Consider the following 25,796-nt stretch of genomic DNA (forward strand, 5'->3'; position numbering starts at 1 on the left):
TCCAGTTGTCAGGCTTTGCTGCATGCACTGAGCCAAGGAGCGATCCCCATTTGGTTCTTCTTTTGTTGGGAGCTAGGCGTGGCACCTGAAGCCTCCTCATACAGCCCTTGGGGCAAGCCTTGTGCAGCTGGGCCGCTCAGTCCCCCAGGGACCGTTTTAGCAGCTCCAAATCCCGAGAGTCTTTTGATTCTAAGAAGCTTCTCTGCCTCAGCCCCTGTGGTTTAGCCGTCCGGGGTCAATGGAAAGAAAGCCGCCACGTTTGGTTCTGTTTTTTCTTTGAAAACACCCTTCTTGTAAAAGGCTGATGAAGCAGTGCGAGACACACAGAGAGAGAGAGACAGAGACAGAGAGAGAGAGAGAGAGAGAGAGAGAGAGAGAGAGAGAGAGACAGAGAGAGACAGAGAGAGACAGAGAGAGAGATCAACATTCCTGCCAACACTGACAGTGAACCCCTTGATTTTGAGATGAATTATCTAAAATAACTAACTTTTGGAACAGGGATCAGACTCAGGTCTTCAGGCTTGGCGCCGAGCTCCTTCACTCCCCAAGCCGTGTGTAACACGCCCACCCCCAGGTCGTGTTTACGGAGCACCACCCCTGATTTTATTTACATGCCTCGCTGAGCGCCGTTTGTGGACCGAGTTGGACAACATCTATAAGCTGCAGCTGTACTGGCTCCCGGAACGGGAGCGCGAAGGCGGCGGGGCCAGGGGTGGGCTTCGCACACGGCTGTGCTCCCTGGGAGGTGGGAAGGATGGCGTCCAGGGTGACCCGGGTCACACCCAGCAGAGCGGGCATCCAAGCGCTCGGAGAGTGCGGCGGGCGTCTGGGGCGGGCGTCCGGCCGCCGCGGGGCTGCGGGCGCCGCAGGGGTTAAAGGGCCGATGTCACATCGGCCGTTCGAAGCTCCTCCCCGCACGGTGAGGTGAAGACTTTTGAAAATCACCCCACCGCAGACTCCTCCCCCGCCCGGGAGCCTCGCCCGCAAGTGCTGGGGATGCCTGGGGCTCCGCGCCTGTAGTCGCCGGCCGCGGAGCGCAGCGCCGGGTGTGCAGCGGGGACGCCGACGACCGGACGCCGGGATGGGCCCCGCGGGTCTAGCGCTGCGCTGGGCCGTCGCCCTGCTCCTGGCTGCCGCTGCGGCTGCAGGTGAGGCTCGCTCCAGGGTCCGCGCAGGGTGCGGGGCCGCCCCGAACCCGGGGGCCCCGGTGGCTGGTGTGCGTTTAACCAGGAATGGCGAGATGGAATGGCGAGACAGTCACTGGGAGAACCGGGAATGAGGTCCTCCCCGAGTGACTGGGGCTGTTTGGAGAGGGTCCCGGAGCTGCAGGGACTCACGGAGAGGGGCCGCCGGAGCTGCAGGGCCCTCCCGGGTCGGCGGTGGGGGTCCCGGGGTGTTCTCCGGAGCCGGGTACGCGGGAGTCCCGGAGCTCCGCCCCCGGGGGCGGGGGACCCATCCCCGCCGTCCAGTCGGGGTCCCCCGCCCTCCGTGCGGGGCCTGGGGTCCCCGCGGCGACACCCCAGTCCCGCCGCTGCCGCGTGCCCGAAAGCCCCGCCCCGGCCCCACCCCCCCACCGCACCCCCGAGCTCCTATTGGGTGCATCCGGAACAGGCGAGCCTCGAGCCACTCCCCTCGCCCAATGGAGGGCGGAGGCTGCGGCGCGGGGGCGGGGCTTGCGTGCACTTCCCGAGCGGGGCGTGGCTGCGCGTCCGGGCCCGCGGCGAGGACCCTCCGGAGTTTGCCCCGCCGCGGGGACCCGGGTCCCAGCCTCGTCCCCGCCTCGGGGTCCCGTCCGCGGGTGTCCTCGAGCCACCCAGACCTCGGTGGCCAGGACGGCCAGCCCGGGCGGGCCAGGGGCCCGGCGTGCTCCCACTCTGAATGGGTTGGGCTGGGCTGCTCCCTAAAGTGGACTTCCGCTTTAGGAGAGGCGCTGGAATTTGGACAGGAGGCTAGATGGTGTGCAATCGGGTTACAGGCCCACCCCCAGCTTCTTTGCAGTACTGGGGACTGAACTTGGCCTTGCACCTTCGGGATAAATGCTCTGCCGTGTAAGCTGTAGTCCCAGCCGCCAGCCCCCCCCCTTTCAGACAGGCTCTCATTTAGCCCAGGCTGGCCTATAAATCGCCATGTAGCTTAGAATGACTGAACTCCTGATCCTTCTTCCTCCACCTCAGGAGTGTTGAGATGACAGGCCTGTGCCACCATGCCTGGATTTTGGGGTCCTGGGGACAGAAGCCAGGCAGGGAGGCAGGCACCAGCTGAGCCCAGCAGTCAGCCTGGCTGGGTCCGGAGCGTTTTAAATGGCCTTTTTCCTCCTCAGAACCAGCTCAGGAGACTGGAAGGAGTTTCTGTCAGTCAGCAGTGAGTGGCTGTCAACTGTACAGTCCCTGGAGAATTCCAGCTTTGGAAAGAGGAGGGAGCTGGGCGTTGTGGTGCACACCTTTAGTCTCAGACTGGGAAGGCAGAGGCAGGCGGGTCCTCGTGAATTCCAGGACAGCCAGGGCTACACAGTGAGACCCTACTTCAGAGAGAGGAGAGAGAGAGGGAGACAGAGACAGAGAGCCAGTTGAACAGGCAAACACTCAGCCATTCAGTTGTATTACAAGCAAGGCTTGACCAGAGGCCCCAGTTTCACCCACCCATCACTGCCTTCTTTAAAGAAAAACTGCATTTTATGAAGTCTTGAGCACCACCGGTTTTCCCGTCTCACAGGAAGGCCGACGAGCCCCTTTGCTGACCTGCGGGACTCCTGACATCCCTGGCAGGCCTCCTGTTCATAGTGACTACTGTATCGTGCTCTGGCTTCCGTGCTTTGCCTAGACCATTAGTTTGTTTTCTTTAAGAATGCGATCTGCGTGGCACTTGTCTGCAGGTTGATCAAGAGCTGGGGCTGGGGTGGTGGCTCGGTTGGTGGCAGGCTTGCAGTTCAGGTGTGAGGACCCGAGTGGGAATGCCCAGCACCGTCTAAGCCAGATGCAGCAGGCTGCAACCACAGTCCTTGGAGGGTCCCTGGGCTACTGCAAGGTCAGGTTCAGAGAGAGCCGGGTTCAAAGCATGAAGAGGAGGAAGTCAGCTGACTTGGACTTCTGGCCTCCACACACACAGCCAGGAGTCCATGTGAAGGGAGTCAGATGTGTCCAGGTTCCTCCAAACAAGAGAAAGTACGATTTTGCAAGCATTGATAGCATGCCATGGCGTATTCATTTGTCTCTGTCCCATTTCTCACTGAGTAGAATTGGTAAAAGATTGGGTGAAGTTGGATTTCTTTTTTCTTGTTCTTTTCATTTATCTATTTTTGGAGACAGTATCTCATTCTGTAGCCCAGGCTGTCCTGGAATTCACTATGTGTTAGGCTTGCCTCGAACTTGTAGCAGTTCATCTACTCTGGCCTTTCTTTTTTTCTTAGCTTTACTTTTTAGTAGGGTCTCACTGTAGCTCAGGCTGGTCCTGCCTCACTCCGGAGTGTTGGGAGCTGCTCACTTAAGCGAATGTTCTGGAGGCTGATGCTCCTGTCTCTGGGTATCTCTGCTCTTATCTCACTGCTTCCTTCAGATAAGGTGCTGGAGTCTAGACGCTTGGCTCTAGCCTGTAGCTTGGCTCTTTGGCCAAGAGAATGGTGTTCTTCCCTTTCCGCCACCTTAAGTATATCAATATTTATGGCATCCGCACCCTCTGGGCATGTGAAACAAATCTGCTTTGGTTGCTGAGGGAGTAGAATTAATCAACAGGATGGGACTTCAGGCATTGGTTGTCCTAGATGGTTATTAATTAGACTTGGTGGTGAGAGCCTTTTTTTTTTTTTTTTAAAGATTTATTTATTTATTATGTGTACAGCATATGTGACTGCAGGCCAGAAGAGGGCACCAGATCTCGTTACAGATGGTTGTGAGCCACCATGTGGTTGCTGGGAACTGAACTCAGTGCTCTTAACCTCTGAGCTGTCTCTCAGCCCAGAGAGCCTTTACCACTGAGCCATCGTGATGCAGGAGGAACTTGAAGTGGTAAAATTGACACTATGAAGGACTCACTAACAAATCAGTTCAGGAAATACTGTTACAGAGGTAGAGTGAGCAGTCCCTCCACCGTGGCTGGGGGAGTGCAGACTCACCTGCTGGAAAAGTCTGTGCCATGATGAAGTTTAGGATTACTGTGAGAACACTTCTGTACATGTTTCTTCTGACCTCCCATCAGGCTCCATTCTCATAACAAAGGAGACAACCTTGACCCAGAACCAGCCATTAGGCCCACCCCCTTATCAAAATACACGCCTCCAGTGGACCACTCCAGGGGGCAGCTCATGGGGACATCAATCATTAAATCTTGGTCCACTATTAATTGTGTCTTTATCAGGAGAGGCATAATTTTGGCAGGTGGGCAAGATGACCGCGGGGGACAGCCTTTAGAAAAGAAATACTTCTGGCAATGTCTGTGCAGTGTAACTCTCCCATCTGCCCACGGGACTGCATTTGCAGTCTCCTGCCTCCGTCTAAGTTGTTCAGAGTGTAACCTGGGGTCAGGTCCTAAAAGAGATGTGAGGAGGACAGTGGGGTGAGGAATGTGGGAGCCTCTGGTCTATATAAACGCAATATCCTGTTCGAGGCTGGCTCTGTTTTGTGCATTAGCCAGAACCAGGCACACGTTTTTATTAGAGTTTTTCCTGCATTAATCTCTAGGTGCTCAGAGTGATTTCTCACTAGCAAGCATTCCCAGCCTGACCCATTTTTATGTTTTGACAGGGTCTCCTTATATAGCCCAGGCTGGCATGGAAGTTACCATGTAGCCCAGGCTGGTCTTGAACTCATTGTAATCCTCCTGCCTCAGCATCCAGAATGCTGAGATTACAAGTGAAAGCTACCATGCCTGACTGTGGGCTTGCTCATTGTTGCTGGAGCTGGAGCTTAAAGTGCCCTGTATGTTAGGCAAGCACTTCAAGGACAGTGCCTTAACCTCCTCCTTTTTTTTTAGACAGGGTTTCTCTTTGTAGCCCTGGCTGTCCTGGATCTCGCTCGGTAGACCAGGCTGGCCTCGAACTCACAGAGATCCGCCTAGCTCTGCCTCCTGAGTGCTGGGATTACAGGCATGCACCACCGCACTGCTTATTTTGGTCTCTTTGCATACCATCTGTCCTCAGAAGTTTAGGAAAGAAACCAGAAAGTGGCTGGTGTGGAGACACGCTCCTGTCACCCCAGTACTCCGAAGGCCTAGGAAGGATCAAGGAGTTCTCAAGGCCAGCCTGGGCTACAGGAGACTTTGTCTCAGGAAAGAAAGGAGAGGAAACCAAAAAAGCCTAGAAAGCAGTAACCACCTTATTTGTGTGTGTGGGAAACAGAACCGAAGGTTTCCCCTTTCGGTTTCTGTGGCCTTGTTCACTCACCATTTGTCATTCATGACACTCAAGATCTGAGGGCCAAGACTGCAGAGGTGTGCGCTTGCTGCTGGTGGAGGGGCATGTCTTTTCCTTTTTCTTTTTTTTTTTTTAGTGTATACTATACGAAGTGACGGCCTTTTTAAATTACATTTGTTTGTTATTTTGTGTGTGTGGGCTTGTGGGCTTCAGAGGACGACTGGCCAAGTAGGTTCTCCCCTTCCATCATCTGAGTCCTGGGGGTCAAACTCAGGTCGGCCTGGCAGCAAGTTCTTTACCCACTGAGCCTTCTCGCTGGCCTTGTTTATTTCACACTTGCTTGAGATGGGGTCTCCTTGTGTACCCCAGGCTGGCCTGCACATTGCCATGTAGCCCAGGCTGTGCTCAAACTTGCAACAGACTTTGTGCCATTGCCAAGAGGCCCCTGGGGTGACAGGTGTTCACCCCCACGCCACACCTACTAATTTTTTTGTTTGGTTTTGTTCTTGAGACAGGATCTTGCTATGTAACCCTGGCTGCTTCAAAGTAGTGGTGATCCTCCTGCCTCCTCCTCCTGAGTGCTGGCATGACAGGGTTCTAGCACATCGCCAGGTTTATGAAGTACTGGAACTAGAACCCAGGCTGTGCACATGTTGGGCAAGCACCTGGCCCCAGCCACGGCCTTTGGGTGTGGCTGGTATTTCCACATCCACATGCCCATTTGTATGTTAGTCAAGTGAGAGCATCGATTAATGACCTGTCACCAGGGCTGTGTGTCCTGATGGGGTGACACTCCTCAGCTCTCTCCTGCCAGTGCCCCTCTGAACATCCCTTTTGTGATGACCCAGCCAGTCCTGGAATTCTAGTTACCCTGCTCACCCGACCATCAGAAAAAGTCAGTGAGTCATTTCCTTTTCTGCCGGATCCTGGCTGCATGATGAGTCACGGGTCCGGTTAGCAGTTAGGCAATAGAGTATCCTCAGCACGATGAACGAGATGGTACACGCCTGTAATCCAAGCTCTGAGAGTTCCAGGCCAGCCCTAGGTAATTAGTGTGACACTGTTGGGGGAAAAAAAAAGAATCACATTGTAGCTGAGCAGGAAGCTGGGACTTGGGAGGGCCACTGAACAGCAAAGGGAACAGTAGGGTGTGGGATTTCAGGTTAATGAACCTTCAGATTCATGAAGCTGGGCAGTGGAGGTGGTTCACCTCTCTAATCCTAGCACTCTGGGGTTGAGGCCAGCCTGGTCTATAAATCAAGTTCCAGGATAGCCAGAGCTGCACAAAGTCACCCTGTCTCAGAAAATAAACAAACAAATAAAATAAACAACAACAACAAAGCCAGGCATGATGCCCATACCTTTGGGTTAAGCTTCAGGGTTAGGGATGGGGCCCGTGTCCAGTTCCCCTTCAGCACTGGGACCCCATCCGGCTCGGCCTGTGCATGCTGCCACCGGCTCGGAGTTCCATGTGCATCCGTCCTGTTGTGTTTAGAAGGCTTTGTTTCACTGGAGTCCTCCAAACCTCTGGTTCCACCTCCTCATCTGAAGGGTTCCCAGAGCCCTGAGGGGAGAGATTTAGTCCGTTTAGGACGGAGTGTTCCAAGGTCTCTCACTCTGCACATTGTCCAGCTGAGTCTCTGTATTTGTTCCTGTCTGCTGCAGGAGGAATCCTCTCTGATGACGGCTGAGTGAGGCACTGATCTGAGATATAACAGAACGTCACGAGGGTCGTTTCACTGCTCCTTCCTTTAGCAGACAGCCGAACTTGCTTTCCCCCAAGTCTCTGCCCTTTCTAGTCTCAGGTTCTTGGCCACAGTATCAGTGTCAGCATGGGTTCCATTTCATGAGGCGGGCTTTAAATCTGATCAGTGGTTGGTTTCTCTCACAGCTTTTGTACACTAGTGTACCAGTGTGTCTCAAAACTGGGTGACCCGTACTTTAATCCCAGCACTCCCGAGGCAGAGGCAGGCAGATCTCTGAGACCAAGGCCATCCTATTCTATATAGAGTTTGAGGCCAACCAGGGCTACACGGTTGAGACCCTTTCTCAAAATGAATTTTAAAGTTACTTAACTAATTTAGATAAATCTTTATACTTTCTTTTCAACAGCCCAGATGTCAACATTAACATCTGACTGACAGATTTCCCCTTTGCATTTATTTGTGGATCCTCAGCTCTCCTTTTGGGTCCAACAAATTTCACTGGCTATGCTGGGTAAATTTGCCAGAAACTAGGGGCTGGCAAGATGATGTGTGGCCAGCTCTGTGCTCTGCTGTTGAAAGACCCTTTCTCCCGTTTGCTCTCACAGCAGAGGATGCGTGCGACAGGAATGAGTTCCAGTGCAGGGACGGGAAATGCATCGCCAGCAAGTGGGTCTGTGACGGCAGCCCGGAGTGCCCGGATGGGTCTGATGAGGCGTCTGAGACGTGCAGTAAGTCCCCTTTATTTGTTGGGGGTACCGGGACAAAACTCAAGGCCTTACACATGCTAGGCGGACTCTTCCGCTGAGCCACGCCCACGCCCCTCACTTGGGGTTCTAGGCAGGGGGCCTCTTCGGCTGTGTAAGACCCAGCTTTCTAGACCCATTTTCTGTCCTTCCAGAGCAGCCTAGGAATGTTACGTTCAATCCTAAAGTCAGAGGAGGGACAGAGGATGGCTCAGGGTGACCATCCTTAATCCAAATTTCCAAAATCCAAGTATTTTGTTTGCTATGACGGTGGATTTGGAAGGTTTTGCACCTGACCCATTCTGTGGCTCGCAGTCACAGCACAGATCCACTAAAAGCCCTGTATGGAGTTATCTTAAGGGGCTGGTGAGACGGCTAAGCGGACATGGGTGCCTGTGGCCAACCCCTCATGACAAGGATTTGAACCCTGGGACCCATGTAGTGGGAAGAGAGAATGAACATGTTGTCCCGTGACGTCCACACGTTATGGCCACACACACACACACACACACACACACACACACACACACACACACACACGGACCTGGTGTGACCGACTGGCATTCACTTTGAGTGACAGCTCCTCTTTCTCCCTAGTGTCTGTCACCTGTCAACCCAAGGAATTCAGCTGTGGGGGCCGCGTCAGCCGCTGCATTTCTAACTCCTGGCGTTGTGACGGACACCCAGACTGTGAGAACGGCTCGGATGAACAAGGCTGTGGTGAGTGTTGCCCAGACCGTGGGTGGTGTGCGTGTGTGCGTGTGTGTGTGTGCGTGTGTGTGTGCGTGTGTGTGCATGTGTGTGCGCGCATGCGTGTGTGTGTGTGTGTGTGTGTGTACTGCCCCGCAATATGGTGTGTGTGCGCGCGTGTGCGTGCGTGTGTGTGTGTGTGCGTGCGTGTGTGTGCATGTGTGCGCGTGCGTGCGTGCGTGTGTGTGTGTGTGTGTGTGTGTGTGTATACTGCCCCGCAATATGGTGTGTGTGCACGCGCGCACTGCCCCGCATGCACTAAGGAGCACCAGGGCCCTGGGGTGTAGTAGCCTGTGGTGTGGTTGCTCCTTCTTAGCCCCCCTCCTATGGCTCAAATCCCACCTTGAAAGATGGAGAGATGGTGCCCCCTCTCATGGACAGCAGAAACATTTATCGAGGCGGGAAGCCCTGGTGACTATTGCCAGGCAGCCCACGTGTAAGCTGCACATGTAGGAAGTGCTCACATATGTCTATCTCTGTGACCCACGCTGAGGAAGAAGGCCTTGCTCAACTTCCCCCAACTGCTGAGCTCCTTAGGAAGCAGAGCCTGATGTATGGAGGCTAATGCGCCTACCAGCTGGGTGTCCTGATGTTGTACCACTTTCCTGTGATATCTTGAGACCCACAGTGGGTGCTTGGGACACAAGAGTGCTGAATCCTGAATATCATACTGTGGGTTTCCCCATACCGACATACCTTTAATACAGTGTAATTTATACATTTAGCACAGTCAGCAATTCACAACAGCACCTAAAGCTCTAAGATGTGGCTCAACCCCTGCCTGGGATACCCCAGTGAGGGGTTCGGGTGTGGCTCCGTGGTAGAGCGCAGGCTTGATACTTGACCGTGGGAATGGAGAAACTGAGGCAGAGCTGACTGCAGCTTCCTGGGCCCTCGCCTACTACCACCACGGCTCTCCAGGCTCTGCTAAACGGGCTGTGGCCCTTTTAAGCACAGGGGTCCTGTCTGTGGACTGCTGTGTAGTGGCATGGACCACGGTGACAGGGTGCTCTCCTCTGTGTGCACCCCACAGCCCCCAAGACGTGCTCCCAGGACGAGTTCCGCTGCCAGGATGGCAGGTGCATCTCCCAGAAGTTCGTGTGTGACCAGGACCGGGATTGCCTGGATGGCTCCGACGAGGCCCACTGCCTGGCCACCACTTGTGGCCCCGCCAACTTCCGTTGCAACTCCTCCACCTGTATCCCCAGCCTGTGGGCCTGCGACGGGGATCCCGACTGCGAGGATGGCTCCGATGAGTGGCCGCAGAACTGCGGGGGCCAGGACACCGCCTCCATCTCGATTAGCAGCCCCTGCTCCTCCCTGGAGTTCCACTGTGGTAGCAGCGAATGCATTCACCGCAGCTGGGTCTGCGACGGCAGCGCGGACTGCAAGGACAAGTCAGACGAGGACCACTGCGGTAAGGCCCCGGACCGAGGTGAACGGCTCCCGAGCCCTGCACCCCCGGACCGAGGTGAACGGCTCCCGAGCCCTGCACCCCCGGACCGAGGTGAACGGCTCCCGAGCCCTGCACCCCCGGACGGAGGTGAACGGCTCCCGAGCCCTGCACGGGTGCTTTGGGGCTTAGCAGTTTGAGATTGCCCAGAAAGAAAGTTGATTTATTTTGGGTGAGGGACTGGTTCAGTGGTTAAGAGCACCTGCTCTCAGAGCATGAAATTTAAATCTCCAGGGCCACAGCCATGCTCAAGCCTGTAACCTCAGTGCTGTGGAATGTGGAGACAGGAGAATACCTGGGGCTTGCTGACTGCCAGTCCAGGTTTACTGAGAGACTCTGGCTCAAGGGAACACGGAGGAACTCTGCCAGAGCGTACTGGAGCACATACCTGCTTGCACACATACACTGCATTAACTCTGTGTAAATAATTTTGTTGTGCTTGTTTTGGGTTTTTCTGAGACAGGGTGTCTGTGTAGCTTTGGAGATTGTCCTGGAACTCGCTCTGTAGATCAGGCTGGCCTCGAACTCACAAAGATTCACCTGCCTTTGCCTCCTGAGTGCTGGGATTAAAGTCGTGCGCCACCACTGCCCAGTGTAAATAAAATTCAAAAAATCAACCAAAGATAAGGGCTGGGTATGGTAGCATATGCCTTAGAAGCAGGTGAATCTCTGTGAGTTTGAGGCCAATCTAGTCTATATAGTGAATTCCAGGACAGACAGGGTCTTGTAGAGAGACTATGCCTCAGAAAACCAAAATAAATTTGTTTTTAAATCAAATCAACCAAAGATTGGTTAAAATACTTTTTTCTTTGGAGCGATGAGTTTTTCAAAGGGCCGGGTTGCCGGGCAGTGGTGGTGCACGTCTTTAATCCCAGCACTTGGGAGGCAGAGGCAGGCGGATCTCAGTGAGTTCGAGGCCAGCCTGGTCTACAGAGTGAGTTCCAGGACAGCCAGGACTACACAGGGAAACCCTGTCTTGAAAAAAAAAAAATTAAGTAAATAAATACAAAATTATTTTTGATGTGTATAATCCATGCGTGTCAGAGGACAACTTCTGAGAGTCGATTCTCATCACCCACTATAAAGATTCCAGGGATTGAACTCAGGTCTTTGGACTTGGTGGCAATTGCTTTTACTGGGTGAGCCGTCCAGGCAGCCCTCAACTGCTATGTTTAAGCTACCTGCAGTAAGGCAGAGAAGATCTCTGCTTGGAGCTTCTTGTGACAATCACCACTCTGTCCTCTCCAGTGGTGGCCACCTGCCGGCCCGATGAGTTCCAGTGTTCGGATGGCACCTGCATCCACGGGAACCGCCAGTGTGACCGTGAATATGACTGCAAGGACATGAGTGACGAGCTGGGCTGCATCAATGGTGAGTTTTGTCCCACCCTCCCCTGCCCTGTTCCCGATTGCAGTGTCTTGTTGTTCATAAGCATTCCTGTAAAGTTGGGGTACTGCTGGTCCCCAGTGGGGTATCAGGTTCCTAGCAGCTGTGTTTTCTTCTTTCTTTTTTTGGGGGGAGGGGGGGTTGTTTGTCTGTTTTGTTTTGTTTTCAAGATGAGGTATCTTTCTGTGTAGCCAAGGATGTCCTGGAACTCGCTCTGTAGACCAGGCTGGCCTCTTGCCTCTGCCTCCTGAGTGCTGGAATTAAAGGTGTGCGCCACCACTGCCACCTAAAACCCAGAGCTTCATGCAGGATACATAAGCATTCTACCGAGTGAGCCATTTTCCCAGCCTGAGCTACTTTATCCTTGAGACCCTAGTGGCATACACAATCCTTCCAATTCTGTGAAAAGAACATTCCAGGGCTTTTAAGAGTCATTGTCTCTCCACTGTCCTGAGATCAACTCATGCCACCTGGCCTGGTGGCACTTTTTCTAACTCATTGACCTGCAATTTTAAAAAATACACATAAGGTAAAAAGCCAGTGTCCTAGGGCTGAGGTGTGGTTCTCTTGGTAGAGCGCTTGCCTCCCATGCACGGCAGTGCAATGTACCTTGTAATCACCATGTCCACCAGGTGTAGGCCCATGTCTGTAACCCCAGCAGAGGGAGGTGGAGGCAGGAGGTCAAGGCCAGCCTTGCTTACACACTGAGTTTGCCAACGGCTCTCATTTAAAATTTTTACTGTTAGTTTTTTGCTGTTTGCTCTTTGGAGTTGAACTCAGGACTTCTGGGGACTAGGAGTTACTTGTTACTTTTTAACTGCATTGCCTCTGCTGGGTGTGGTGTGCAGGCCTGGAGTCTAACAGTCGGGAGCCTGAGGCAGGAAGCACACAAATCTGAGGCCAATCTAAACCAAGCAGTGAGACCTGTGGCACCAGGCGGTGGTGGTGCACGCCTTTGATCCCAGCACTCGGGAAGCAGAGGCAGACAGATCTCTGTGAGTTCGAGGCCAGCCTGGTCTACAGAGTGAGTTCTACTCTGTCTCCAAAAAGAAAAAGAAAGAAAACTGTAAAAACATATCTTACAGACATGAGACGTGTGACTAAGAAACCCAGTTCAACTAGAAATTCACGTCTTTCCATCAGTCACTGTACTCCTTCTCCAAGACTTTGTTTGGTTGTTTGGTTTTCCAAGGCAGGGTTCCTCTGTGTAGCCCTGACTGGAACGCACTCTGTAGACCAGGCTAGCCTCAAACTCATAGAGATCCGCCTGCCTCTGCTTCCCCAGTGCTGGGATCAAAGGCGTGCACCACCACCTCCCAGCTCTCCAAGGCTTTTTTGATCCTGCAGAGTAGAAACAAACTCTGTTCCGGTTAACAGTAACTTCCTATCTGCCTGCTGGGCTCCCAGCAACTAACTGCACAGAGCCTTGGCTCAGCCTGCACAAGGCCCTGCGTTCCATCTCCAGCACTGAGAGGAAAAAACACCATGGAGAAACTTTACAGTAGTCATGGTGGAATGCCCCTGTAACTCCAGTATTTGGGAGGCTGAGGCAGGAGGATCTCCCTAACCTCCTGCAGTACAAGAACTACATAGTGAGACTTCTGGCAGGGCCTCTACCCTGAGCTTTGCTCCTAGCCCCTCACTGGGGGATTCCATGTACCCTGAGCCACACCCCAGCCCCTCACTGGGGGGATTCTAGGCCGGAGCTCTAGCCACATCCCCCAGCTCCTCACTGGTTGTACTGCTTAGCTCTTGACCATTCTCTTTGCCTCTATTAGTGACGCAGTGTGATGGGCCCAACAAGTTCAAGTGTCACAGTGGTGAATGTATCACCTTGGACAAGGTGTGCAACTCCGCCCGGGACTGTCGGGACTGGTCTGATGAGCCCATCAAGGAGTGCAGTGAGTCTTGGGAAGCTGGGCAGAGCTGTTTTGGGGGAGCTGGGCATGGCACCAACATGTAGTTTCTATGGGGCCAGGAGCCCCCCACCCCCCCCCACAGCATTCAAAAGGCTTAGTATGCATCATAGACCTGACAGTTTTGGTTCTAGGACAAGACAGGCATGGGGGAGGGGTGCTGGGAGATGAGGACCTGTTCAGATCTCTAGCGCTTATACAACATAAAAAATGTTCTTGGGTTTGGAGAGATGGCTCAGCAGCTAAGAGCACTTATTGCTGTCATAGAGGACCCAAGTTTGGTTCCCAGCAGCTAAGTCAGGTGGCTCAAAATCGCCTGTAACTCTAGCTACAGGGGATCCATCTCCTGGCCCCCCAGTGCCTCTGGCTTTGGGGGACATCTGCATCATGTTCTTACACCCACACGCCGACACACACGGACACACGATTAGAAATAATACAAACACATTATTTTGAAAGCTCTTTGCAAGGGCGATGCAGTGGCTTGACGTTTCCAGTGGAGGGTCTAAGGGCTCTAGAGTTACCGTCTGTCTCCTCAACCCCGCAGACACCAACGAGTGCTTGGACAACAATGGTGGCTGTTCCCACATCTGCAAGGACCTCAAGATTGGCTACGAGTGCTTGTGCCCCACCGGCTTCCGGCTGGTGGACCAGCACCGGTGCGAAGGTGGGTCCACAGCACGTTCCGGCTGCGGCGCTGAGCCCCTCGGCCTTTTGTTCAACAACGTGTCTCGGTTCCCCAGGCACTCAATGGGCAGGAGTGGATTGAACCCCACCTCTTAGGGCTGTTAGGAGGGTTCCGAGGGTGAACACCGAGCACAGGCCTGACTGTTAGGAAGCGTGGATCATTGGTAGTCCTGCCTTATGGGGTCATCATCAAGAATCCAGGTTCACTTCGGAGGCGGAGGCAGGCAGACCTCTGTGAGTTCAAGGCTAGCCTGCTCTACAGAAAGAATTCCAGGACAGCAGGGATACACAGAGAAGCCCTGTCTTGAAAAAAAAGAAGGGGGGAGAGGAAAAAAAGAAGAATCAAGTTGAGGCCAGAGCTGTGCTCAGCTAGCGGAATGCTGGCCTCATGTGCATTCCTCCCCAGCACTTCATAAACCCAGCATGGTGGCCACCCAGGTGATCCGAACACTTGGGATATGATGGCAGTCAATCAGAAGTTCAAGGTCATCTTCTATGTAGCAAGTTCAAGGCCAGCCTGGGCTATGTGAAGTGTCCCAGAAAACAACAAAAGAGGCCATGTGTGGTACGAAATATCTTTAATCCCAGAACCTAAGAGACAGAGGCAAGCAGATCTCTGAATTCAAGGCCAGGTTGGTCTCCATAGCCAGTTCTGGGCCAGCCAGGGCTACATAAAGAGACCAGCAGTAAATAACAGGAAAAAAAAATGGAGAAAAATAAAGATGTGAAGGAAAGATGGATGGATGAATTCCACAGTTATCTAGCACTGGAGGTGAATGACAGGGTCAGGATCCTGCTGGGTGACATCCCTCAGGCACTGGAGGACATACGTTTGCTTTTAGTCCCCCTGTCCCCACCTGTGGCCTCTCCCCCAGAGAAAACCCTGTCTCTGTTGATACACACAGATATTGACGAGTGTCAGGAGCCGGACACCTGCAGCCAGCTCTGTGTGAACCTTGAAGGCAGCTACAAGTGCGAGTGCCGGGCCGGCTTCCACATGGACCCCCACACCAGGGTCTGCAAGGCTGTGGGTGAGCACAGGGAGGCCGGCGCCTGGGAAGGCGAGGGGCGGGCAGCTCCTCTGCAGGGTTCAGAACTGTTACGCCTGCGCTGTCTGGGTGTGGTAGCTCTCCAGGGTTTGGGCAGATAGGGGAGCAGTGTGGTGAGGACTTGGGGACACGGGGCCTTTGCCCAGGTATGGCCTTTGTAGGGTCACCAGCTGAGGCTGTAGGACTCTACCTGTCCCTCCAGCATCTGGGAGAGGTAGAAAGCATGGCCTGAGGCTCTGTAACATCTCCAGTTATTCTTACTAAAGAAATGACTCCCAGGGTCCCGGGCTCGGTAGGTAGAGTTCTTGCCTGGCATGCCTGAAGCCCTGGGTTCTACCCCTCACCGCTCTGTGTGGCTCTCCAGGCTCCATAGCCTATCTGCTCTTCACTAACCGCCATGAGGTCCGGAAGATGACCCTGGACCGCAGCGAGTACACCAGCCTGATCCCCAACCTGAAGAACGTTGTGGCCCTGGACACTGAGGTGGCCACCAATAGAATCTACTGGTCCGACCTGTCCCAGAAAAAGATCTATAGGTGAGCTGCAGCCCCGTCCCCCCGTCCCCTGCTGAGGCCCAGGCTCCGGGCTCTAAGGTGACCCCTGTCTTCTGCATCAGCACCCTGATGGACCAAGCGCCTAGCTTGTCCTATGACACCATCATCAGTGGGGACCTGCAGGCCCCGGACGGGCTGGCCGTAGACTGGATCCATGGCAACATCTACTGGACAGATTCGGTTCCAGGCAGCGTTTCTGTGGCTGACACCAAGGGTGTAAGGAGGAGGACACTGTTCCAAGAGAAAGGGTCCAGACCCAGAGCCATTGTGGTGGACCCTGTGCATGGGTGAGTGTGTCCTCAGAGCTGAGGGGTGCAGAGATCAGTGTGGGGGACCCAGAACCGGTCTCAGGAGTCTGTGTAGTTGAGTGAAATGGTGTTGAGTTCCAGGGGAGACAGTGAAGTGGAGGCCAGGGGTTGTCAGTGAAAGATCAGGGAGATGGCAGACAGAGGTAGTGGTTCAAGCCTGAAATCCCAGCACTGAGAAGACTGAGACAGGAGGATTACATGAGTTTCAGAATAGCTTGGGTTGCAAAGTGAGATCCTGTCTCAAAATATTCAAAATAGAGGCTTAGAAGCTGGCTTAGCAAGGGGCTGGAGTGGTGACTTGGCAGGTAAGAGCACCTGCTGTTCCTCAGAGGAGCCAAGTTTAATTCCCAGCATCCATGGCAGACCGCTCACAACCCCCTATAACTCCAGGGGATCTGAAGACTCTGGCCTCCTCAGGCGTGGAACACAACATACAGACACATAATTAAAAATGAAATCTTAGCCAGGCGGTGGTGGCTCACACCTTTAATCCCAGCACTTGGGAGACAGAGGCAGGTGGATCTCTGATGTCTGAGTTTGAGGCCAGCCTGGGCTACAGAGTGAGTTCCAGGACAGCCAGGACTATTACACAGAGAAACCAAACCTAGCTCACTGGGTAAAGGCATTTGCTTCTAAGCCTGACGCCCTGAGTTTAATCCCAGGGACACATGTCGTAGGAGGAGAGCGCCGCCCCCCAAGGTGTTGCATGAGTGCGGTGTTGCATGAGTGCATTCACACATGTGTCCGTGCAGTGGCTAAATAAGTGTTAGAAAGATAAATGAGTGCATTCACACACGTGTCCATGAAGTGGATAAATAAGTGTTAGAAAGATAAAATAAAGAAAGGTGCCGGAATGTAGTTCATCTGGTGGAATGCTTACCTGACATACATGAGGTGCTGGGTTCTCCTGAGCACCACATAAAGCATGCATGGTCACGCACACCTGTGGCGGACGCGAGGGTCAGAAGTTCATCCTCGTCTATGTCATGGGTTGCAACAGTGAGGCTGGGGACATGCGCAGTGCTGGAGTGCCGCCCAGGCCTACAGCAGGCTCTGGGTTCCACCCCCCAGTACAAGAGACAGCCAGCCTGGGCTTAGTGGTGCACGCCTTTTAACGCTAACCACTTAACTGTGCACCCAAATCTCCCAGGCTAGCATAGGCTTGTCAAAGAACAACTTTCTGAAGTTGGGTCGTCACACTTGGCAGCAAGTACCTTTACCAGCTAAGTCACCTTCCTGGCCCCGTGGACAGCATTTCTGAGATTGCATTCTACCCCCTCCATACATCACACACATTCGAACAATAATATGCAGAATCCCTCTGTTATGTTAAGTTAGTGCCCAGAACACTCAGGGACAGAGGAAAGCTCCTCCCCCACTAATGGAGATCAGACAAATCTCTAAGAATCCACTGCTTACTGCCCCTGTTGGGAAGCACACTCCACCCACCCCCGCCTGGTGTGCTCTGCCCCCTTCAGGCCGCATCTGTTCACGCAGGAGTGGTTTCACAGTGTCTGTGCTCCAGACACACCTTCTCCTCTCCACACTCCAGCTCCTCCCCTGCAGGGCCTGCAGTCACTGAAATGCACCGCTACGCCCTTAACTCCACACTTTCAGAGAGGGGCTGAGCATCCGAGGTGGCCGCTCTTGACTGGGAGAACCCTGCAGAAGTTGGAGTTGGAGTTAGCGGCAGGGGGAGGGTTGAAGGGAAGGTGTCTCTGTCTGGAAAGCACCTGCCTTGCCAGTGTGGGACCTGAGCTCCATCTTCACCGCCCGTGTACAGAGCAGGTGTGGTTGCCAATTGAGAACCAGCTGTTTACATTGACACTTGCTGTCGGAGTGGCTCATCTCTCCTCTGTCTCGTGTCTTTCCCAGCTTCATGTACTGGACAGACTGGGGGACACCTGCCAAGATCAAGAAAGGGGGCCTGAACGGTGTAGACATCTACTCGCTGGTGACTGAGGACATCCAGTGGCCAAACGGCATCACACTAGGTATGTCCAAGGGCTGGTCCTGCCTGCGGAGGCCGGGCCTTACAAAGTGGACACAGCACATGCTTGAGATGATGTCATTGACATCACCCCCTTCCTGTGCAGCTGGAAGGTTCACTGGGTTTGGGCAAAAGCCACAATGTGGCCTTCAGGTTCATATGTGGTAGAGGATCTCTCCCAAAGCTGTACCTTTTACCCAAAGTTAGTGCCCTGAAATTTTTCTGGAACGCTCTGGAACATTCTAGAATCTTTTAAACATTCTGGAATACTCAGGCAAACTGAATGATTTTATTCTCACCTCTGACCTCTCCATATCTTCTTGTCTATTCATACATTTTAGATATTCCCAGTGGCCGCCTCTATTGGGTTGATTCCAAGCTCCACTCTATCTCCAGCATTGATGTCAATGGGGGCAATCGGAAGACCATTTTGGAGGATGAGAAGCAGCTGGCCCACCCCTTCTCGTTGGCCATCTATGAGGTGACCCCTGGGAATGTGAGGGAATTTGGTCCAGCCCTGGGCTTGTCCCATCCATTCAAGCCAAGACTGATTAGGGCATCGTGCTTGTCTAGAGATCTACAGAAAGACGGTAGAATTGCCGCTATTTCCTGGAACTATTTAGTGTATGTGTGTGTGACCCAGAGTTCATGAGGAGACAGGACAGTGCCTGGGGCTCACTGGCTGGCCAACGTAGCCAACTCAATGAGCTCCAGCTCCAGTGCGAGAGCATGTCTCAAAAATTAAGGGGGAAAGTGACTAAGAAAGACACCTGACATCCACCTGTGGCCTCCACACACATGTGCAAAGCACACGAACATGTACATATGCATGCAACACACACATACATACATACACCCAGAAAAATGGTTAGGATGGGAGATTTTATGCATATTTCTCTACATTTATAAAGTAGAAACTGTCTACCACACCCAATATTGCTTATGCTTAGAGCACCCCAGAGGTTTGGGGGAGGTTATGGAGATGTGTGTATGACTCCAGTGGCTAATGGCTTGGTCTTCTACACATGTCACCCGTGTAGGACAGAGTGTTTTGGACGGATGTCATAAATGAAGCCATTTTCAGTGCCAATCGCCTCACAGGTTCAGATGTTAATTTGGTGGCTGAAAACCTCTTGTCCCCAGAGGACATTGTTCTGTTCCACAACGTCACACAGCCTAGAGGTAAGCCCTACACTCAAATTTCTCTGCCATTGTCCCAGAATTCTCTAGACTCTTCTGGCTTATTTGACAATGAGTTCAACACCCTTCCTGTACCCAATAATAAAATTTCCATCCGTTGCTCTCGAGTTTTCTAGACTGTGCGGATGTATCTGATGCCGTCAGTTCATTCTAGCTGAACTTCTCTCTTCTTCCCGGCAGGGGTGAACTGGTGTGAGAGAACAGCCCTCCCCAATGGTGGCTGCCAGTACCTGTGCCTGCCAGCCCCACAGATCAACCCCCACTCCCCCAAATTCACCTGCGCCTGCCCTGATGGCATGCTGCTGGCCAAGGACATGAGGAGCTGCCTCACAGGTAGGTACACGTCCCTGGCGCTCTACCCACGTGAGCCTACCAGGGCTGGCTAGGCACCAGAGCTGCCTGTGGACTCATGAATGAACTGTTTGCCTGTCTCCAATCAAAGCACACTTAGACTGCGGTCCCCTTTGGGGTCTACTTGTCTGAAGCTGTGTGTGGAAGTAGTGTGACTTGAGACCAGGGTATCAATAAGAAATGTGACCCCCTTCTCTGATACCATCTGAGAAAGGCTCAGGACTGGCTTCAGTCTATTTCTGTTGCTAAAACAGACTGCCTGAGACCGGGTCATTTATAAAGCACAGACGTTTATGTGGCTCCTGCTTCTGGATACTGCAAGTCTCAGAGGGCTCTTCTCTGCATGCTAATGTGCTAACTGCACCACATGTTTGACATAGCAAATGGTCTTATTTTTCATCGATTTATTTATTTAGTTTTTAGTTTTTTGAGACAGGGTTTCTCTGTAGCTTTGGAGCCTTTCCTGGAACTCACTCTGTAGACCAGGCTGGACTCAAACTCACAGAGATCCACCTGTCTTTGCCTCCTGAGTGCCAGAACTAAAGGCGTGCGCCACCACCGCCCGGCTTATCTATTTATTTAAAGGCCCTTTTTTTTGGTAGGAGGGCAGGTCCCAGGACGACACAGGAGAACCCTGTCGTTTCAGTGGTCGAGTTTCTTTCTTTTTTGATTTTCCGAGACAGGGTTTCTCTGTGTAGTCCTGGCTGTCCTGGAACTCACTCTGTAGACCAGGCTGGCCTCGAACTCATAGAGATCCACCTGCCTCTGCCTCCTGAGTGCTGGGATTAAATGCATGTGCTATCACTGCCTGGCTGGTGGTTGAGTTTCTAACGTGGATATTTCAGGTCACACTCACCATCTCAGGGACCAAACATTTGCAGATCCTATTGTAAGAACAGGATAGGTGCTCTGGAGGCTGAGGCAGGGAAATCACAAGTTTGAGTTCATCCTGGAATTTGTTTTTACTTCCTGATGCTCCTGGAACTTGGTACCCGCTTCCACGCAGAACGGAGATGTGAGTGGTACCTAGATCGTGGCACTCAGGTCATGTTTATTGTCCCATCAGAAGTCGCACCTGTCCTGACCACCCAGGGGACAGCCACCATCAGGCCTGTGGTCACTGCAACTGCCATGGGGCAGCCAAAGCACGAGGAGGATCAGTCGGCTCCCAGCACCTCCAGGCGGCCTGTGGACATCCCTGGACTCACCACAGCAGAGTCGGTGACAATGTCCCACCAAGGTAAAGGCCAGGCCCCCCCTTCATTTACTTAGTGGGATTGGGGAATGTGCCGCCATGCCTGTGTGGTCAAAATACAACCCATGACAATCTGTTCTCTCCCTCCACCATGTGGGTCTTGGGATCAAACTCAGGTTCGCAAGTTTGGCGGCAAGCTCCTCTACTCACTGAGCCATCTTCCTGGCCCTTGTGCTGAGTGTCTCTGTGGGTGTAGGTTTTGTGCAAATATTTGGCATCTCTAGGGATCCTGGAAGTGTCCCCTGTGGACACTGGGGGACAGACAGCTGTGCCTGGGATTAAGGCCACATGATTTATGCACACCTTGATAACATCTCCAGGTTTCCTGAACAGGGCGATAGACGTGTGTCAGGCACTCCCCTTGGGCGGTTCCTGTCACCTCCCCACTCTGACTTCTATGTCTTCTTCTGACCTCCGCCTCCTCACTTTATCCTTTTTCTCACCCCAGTCCAGAGTGGCAGAGGGACCGAGGAGCGGCCGCAGGGTGGGAGGACCTTGTCCATCATCCTCCCCATCGGTAAGGGCTGGCTGTGCTGCTGACATTGGGGGGCTCCTGAGACTTCATGGGTAGCCTGCTGGGCCATTCCACCTTTCTGACCTAAAATGGAATGCCCCTGCCTGAGAGACATCCCTGCACGAGGGATGCCTCTGCCTGCCGCTCACCACTGTCCCCTCTCCCTTCACTAATGAGATGGAGTGCCCCTGGTTGTGGTGGAACACTTTATCCTCACAGGCAGAACTCTGTGAGTTTGTTTGAGGCCAGCCTGGTCTACATTCTAGCCTGGCAAGGGATACACACAGTCCGTTTCTGTCTCAAATAAATAGAAAGTGGCTGAGAAGCGGTGGTGCACACCTTTAATCCTAGCACTCAGGAATCAGAGGAATCAGAGGAACTCTGAGTTCGAAGCCAGCCTGGTCTACAGAGCAAGTTCCAGGGCAGCCTAGGCTACACAGAGAAACCTTGTCTTGAAAAACAAAACAAACAAAAAAATAAATAAAATAAAAAGAAAAGAGAGGTGGGTGAATTGTGATTCTGTGTGGAAATAAAAATCACGTTGGTTCATGCTTTTAATCCCAGCACTCAGGAGGCAAAGGGAGGTGGACCTCTGTAAGTTCAAGGTCAGCCTGGTCTACATAATGAGTTCTAGAACAGCCAGGGCTACATAGTGAGACTTTGTCTCAAAAACGAAAATAATCAAAGCAGAGTTGTCAGAGAATCTCAGAAGATAGAACCAGGGTCAGGCTATGGAGCCCAGGCTGGTTCAGAAGTTGGCATCCTCCTGCCTCATCCCTCTGAAGTGCTAGCCTCACAGGTCCTGGTTCTCTCTACCCCCAGCAGTTGTTCTTTGTATGATAAGTATAATTTTACAATCTACGAATCGTTGTCATGTGAAGGAGCCAGGGTGGGAACTCCTAGTGACCTCTTGGGGCCCCGCTCTGAGAAGCCCCCTCTCCCCACAGCACTGGTCATCCTCCTTGCCTTTGGGGCCATCCTGCTGTGGAGGAACTGGCGGCTCAGGAACATCAACAGCATAAACTTTGACAACCCAGTGTACCAGAAGACCACGGAGGACGAACTCCACATTTGCCGAAGCCAGGACGGCTACAGCTACCCCTCAGTGAGTGCGCTCTTGTGGGAGAGAAGAGGACAGAGGTTAGGTGGGCTGGAGAGAAGGAAGCCAGGGCAGGCACAGCTCAGCGGTAGAGCCCCTGCTCAGAATCCCCCAGTGAGGGGCTCTGGCCTTCACAGCAGGAGGCACACTTGTGAGGCACAGACTTTCATGCTCATGCAGACAAAACACCCAGACACAAAAATAAAATAATTCTAAAAAAGAAAGAGAAACACAGAGGAAGTACCTGTGGCCAGAGTCTCAGGGAGGACTTGTGCTCTGCGTGAGGCAGGCCCCCTGGGGTTCACCACAAGAGGATTTACCCAGCACCCTCTGGTGGCTGTGCAGGGAACAGAAGGTGGGGCCTGAGGCGGGAGAGGGATGCTGGCTGTGTGGAGTGGGGTGTGGTGGACTCTGGCTGTGCGCAGTCCACATTAGCCTGATGATTTCCTGTGTTTATGGTCTGCTGACAGCGACAGATGGTCAGCCTGGAGGATGATGTGGCGTGAACAGCTGCGAGAACCATCTCTTTCCGGGATCCGTTGCCACTCAGGCAGGAAGGACACTTTCTCCACACCCCTGTCCAGGACTGGTCCTGCCTCCTCTGTGTTGCTCAAAGCAAGATAAGAGCAGAGCTGGGCCGAGGGCCAAGCCCAGCGGCCTGCCTGCCCCAGGCTCTGTTTTATATATTTATTGTCTGGGGGCAGAAAAGGCTGCTGGCCGTGCTCAAGGCAGGAATTCCGGCTGGGATTTCCCCCATCCTTCTTTGCTTGGAGGGCAAAGAGGCAACCCCAGAAGCTTCTTCAGTCTTTTCTCCACTAACAGGAAGGAGAAAGGACCGGGGTGGAGAGAAGCCCTTTGTTCTGAACATTCCACAGCAGGTGCTTGTGACAGGGTCCCAGGTACCACAGCCAGTCCCTAAACTCAGGACTCCATGCATTTACCTCCACCCTGCAAGCCTTAGCCACCCGCCGGTTAAGCCTCCTTGCTCTGCCGCCCCATCGGGTCTGGAGCTGCTGTGGGCCCTGCAGAAGCCAGGAAAGTGACTGGTGGCACTGGGCGCTGATCTTGCCAGCTCTTGGGGCCAGCAGCGGCCAGTGACCGACTCCTGCTCATGCCTTCTCTAAAACTCACCCGTTCCTGGAGGAACAAGCTTGAGTTCCTGTTCTCCCTCATATTTATGAAGTGCCTGAGGCATCTGGTTGCCTTGCTCGGGAGCCAAGACCTGAGTTGTCTGAGCCTCCTGCTGCTGCCCATGTGGCCATCAAGACCTCAGTCCCACGCCCAGCCCCCAATTGTCCACACGGGACCTGCACTTCATTTCTCTCTTCGCACTTTTTCAGTTCAGGGTTGGGCACCCACGTGTTCCACATCTGTACTCTTAGCTTGCACTGTTCGGGGTGTCGGGATGGAGCTTTGGGCCAGAAGTGGCCCCATATCACTGACCGTAGAAGACAATACCCAGGGATCCAGGCATCCAGAAGTGTCTGCTCTCTTCAATGCTGGCATGGAACTCAGAGCCTCTTTGGCTTTTTTAATACTTTAAACCTCTGCCTGGTACTTTCTGACTCTGCATGAACACCCAGAGCAGTTCAGCTGCTCTGCCCCTCTCACACTAACAGACTTCCCTGCTCAGCTGGGTTTAGTGGTACACACTTGTCATCCCAGCACTGGAGAGCCTGAGGCAGGTGGATTGCCAGGAATTGGAGGCCAGCCTGGACTACACAATAAGACACTGCCTCAAAAAGGAAAAAGGAAAGAAAAGAAAGGGGGGGGGGGACTTACATGATTTTTGAGCCCATAGTCAGCCAGGCATGGTGGCACACGCCTTTAATCCCAGAACTCAAAGAGGCAGAGGTGGGCATATCTGAGTTCCAGGCCAGCCAGGGCTACACAGTAAGACTACGTATCTGAAAACCAAAAGAAATCCCATAATCCTGGTTATTTGGGGGAACTGGGAAGAATACTTAGAAATTGCCACAAATTTGTCCCACGGGTAACTCAGGTGACAGTGGCCATCTCCCTGGGACTCTGCACACACCCACCTGAAGGGCCGCCCCACTGTCGGGACACGTGTAAAGGAGCTCTGTGCCGATGGCACCTGGTTCTGCTGTCACTGTGTATTTGTTCACGGTTGTCACACATATGTATGAAATCTATTTATTTTTGCAAACCCTGATTGCTGCGCTTGTTGGTGATGCTCTGGGATGCTCGCTGTACGAAGATTGTTTGAATGGACTGTTCTCAGGCCTCTGTGTTGCCTTGAGGGATAGGAACTGCTCTGAAACCACTGTTGGGTGTTTTTATAGTCTGAAAATGTCTTACTGTGATGGATTAAATTCCTTTTTGAAAACTTGGTCGTCGTCACCTGTGTGCATGTGTGAGGGGTGGAGTGTCTGTCAGGACAGCTTTGTGGGGCACTTCTCCACGTCTGTCCAGGCTCTGGAGCTTGAACTCAGGTCCTAGGCTTGTGCAATGAACATGCTTAGCTAAACATGTTTAGTTTTATTTATGTGTGTGTGTGTGTGTGTGTGTGTGTAAGCATATATGGCGTGTTTATGCAGGTGTACACACCTCTCTGTGTGGAGCCCAGAAGCGAGCACTGAGTGTCCTGTCACTCCAACTATTCCTTTGAGGCAAGGTCTCTCCCTGAGCCTGGGGCTCCATCAGTTTTGTGTGATGCCAGCAAGGTCCAGCCTGTCTGTGCCCCACTCAGAGCTGTGGTCACAAGCATGCAGAGGACCCCCCTTTGTTAAACAGGTACTGGGGTCTGCACTCTGGTCCTTGGTTGCAAGGTGAGAGTCCTTAGCTTCTGAGCCATTGTCTCAGCCTTGATTTCTTTTTTTTTTTTTTTTAAGATTTATTTATTATGTATACAGCATGTATGACTGCAGGCCAGAAGAGGGCACCAGATCTCATTACAGATGGTTGTGAGCCACCATGTGGTTGCTGGGAATTGAACTCAGGACATCTGGAAGAGCAGTCAGTGCTCTTAACCTCTGAACCATCTCTCCAGCCCCCAGCCTTGATTTCTTTTTTTCTTTTTCTCTTTTTTTTTTTTAAATTAAGAATTTTTTTTATTCATTTCACACACCAATCACAGATCCCCCTTTTCCCGCCTCCCACCCCCCATTTCCTCCTACAAGAAGGTCAGGCTTCCTATGGCCGCAGAGCCTGGTACATTCAGTAGAGGAAGGTCCAAACCCCTCCCCCTGCCTCAGAGCTGTACGAGGTGTCCCATCATAAGTAGTGTGGCCTTGATTTCTTAAATGAATCATTTAGCCAGACCTGATTTTGTCTGGCTAAATGATTTGCGCTTTGTGTTTGTCAAGTTGTGTTTATTTGGTAGGGTTTTTTGGTTGTTTTTTGAGCCAGGTTCTCACTATGTATCTCAGGCTGACCTTGAAGTCAGAGACCCACCCACCTGCCCCTGCCTTCCAAGTTTTGGAGTTAAAGGTGTGTCTCTGCACCTGTCTGTATTTCTTAGGATAGAG

The 25,796-nt window shown here is 52.8% G+C and overlaps 1 protein-coding gene across 1 annotated transcript; it reads left to right on the forward strand.

Annotated features, from left to right (window-relative positions):
* The first annotated feature begins 1,023 nt into the window (after positions 1-1,023).
* Positions 1,024-24,658, forward strand: Ldlr (low density lipoprotein receptor). Its single transcript, XM_059267472.1, has 18 exons — positions 1,024-1,148; positions 7,656-7,778; positions 8,391-8,513; positions 9,577-9,960; positions 11,245-11,367; positions 13,161-13,283; positions 13,846-13,965; positions 14,891-15,016; positions 15,399-15,570; positions 15,651-15,875; positions 17,772-17,890; positions 18,228-18,367; positions 18,927-19,068; positions 19,267-19,419; positions 20,504-20,688; positions 21,146-21,209; positions 22,154-22,311; positions 22,776-24,658. Exons 1-18 carry the CDS (start codon positions 1,082-1,084, stop codon positions 22,809-22,811), a joined length of 2,583 nt encoding a protein of 860 aa, XP_059123455.1. The 5' UTR covers positions 1,024-1,081; the 3' UTR covers positions 22,812-24,658.
* Positions 24,659-25,796: the final 1,138 nt, after the last annotated feature.

The sequence above is a fragment of the Peromyscus eremicus genome, chromosome 7 (genome assembly GCF_949786415.1).
Source record: "Peromyscus eremicus chromosome 7, PerEre_H2_v1, whole genome shotgun sequence".
Classification (NCBI taxonomy): domain Eukaryota; kingdom Metazoa; phylum Chordata; class Mammalia; order Rodentia; family Cricetidae; genus Peromyscus; species Peromyscus eremicus.

Coding starts and splice junctions, on each gene's coding strand:
- Ldlr (XM_059267472.1), top strand. CDS start 1,082: ATGGGCCCCGCGGGTCTAGCGCTGCGCTGGGCCGTCGCCCTGCTCCTG. Junction 7,779..8,390: donor TGAGGCGTCTGAGACGTGCA/GTAAGTCCCCTT, acceptor CTTTCTCCCTAG/TGTCTGTCACCTGTCAACCC. Junction 22,312..22,775: donor ACGGCTACAGCTACCCCTCA/GTGAGTGCGCTC, acceptor GTCTGCTGACAG/CGACAGATGGTCAGCCTGGA.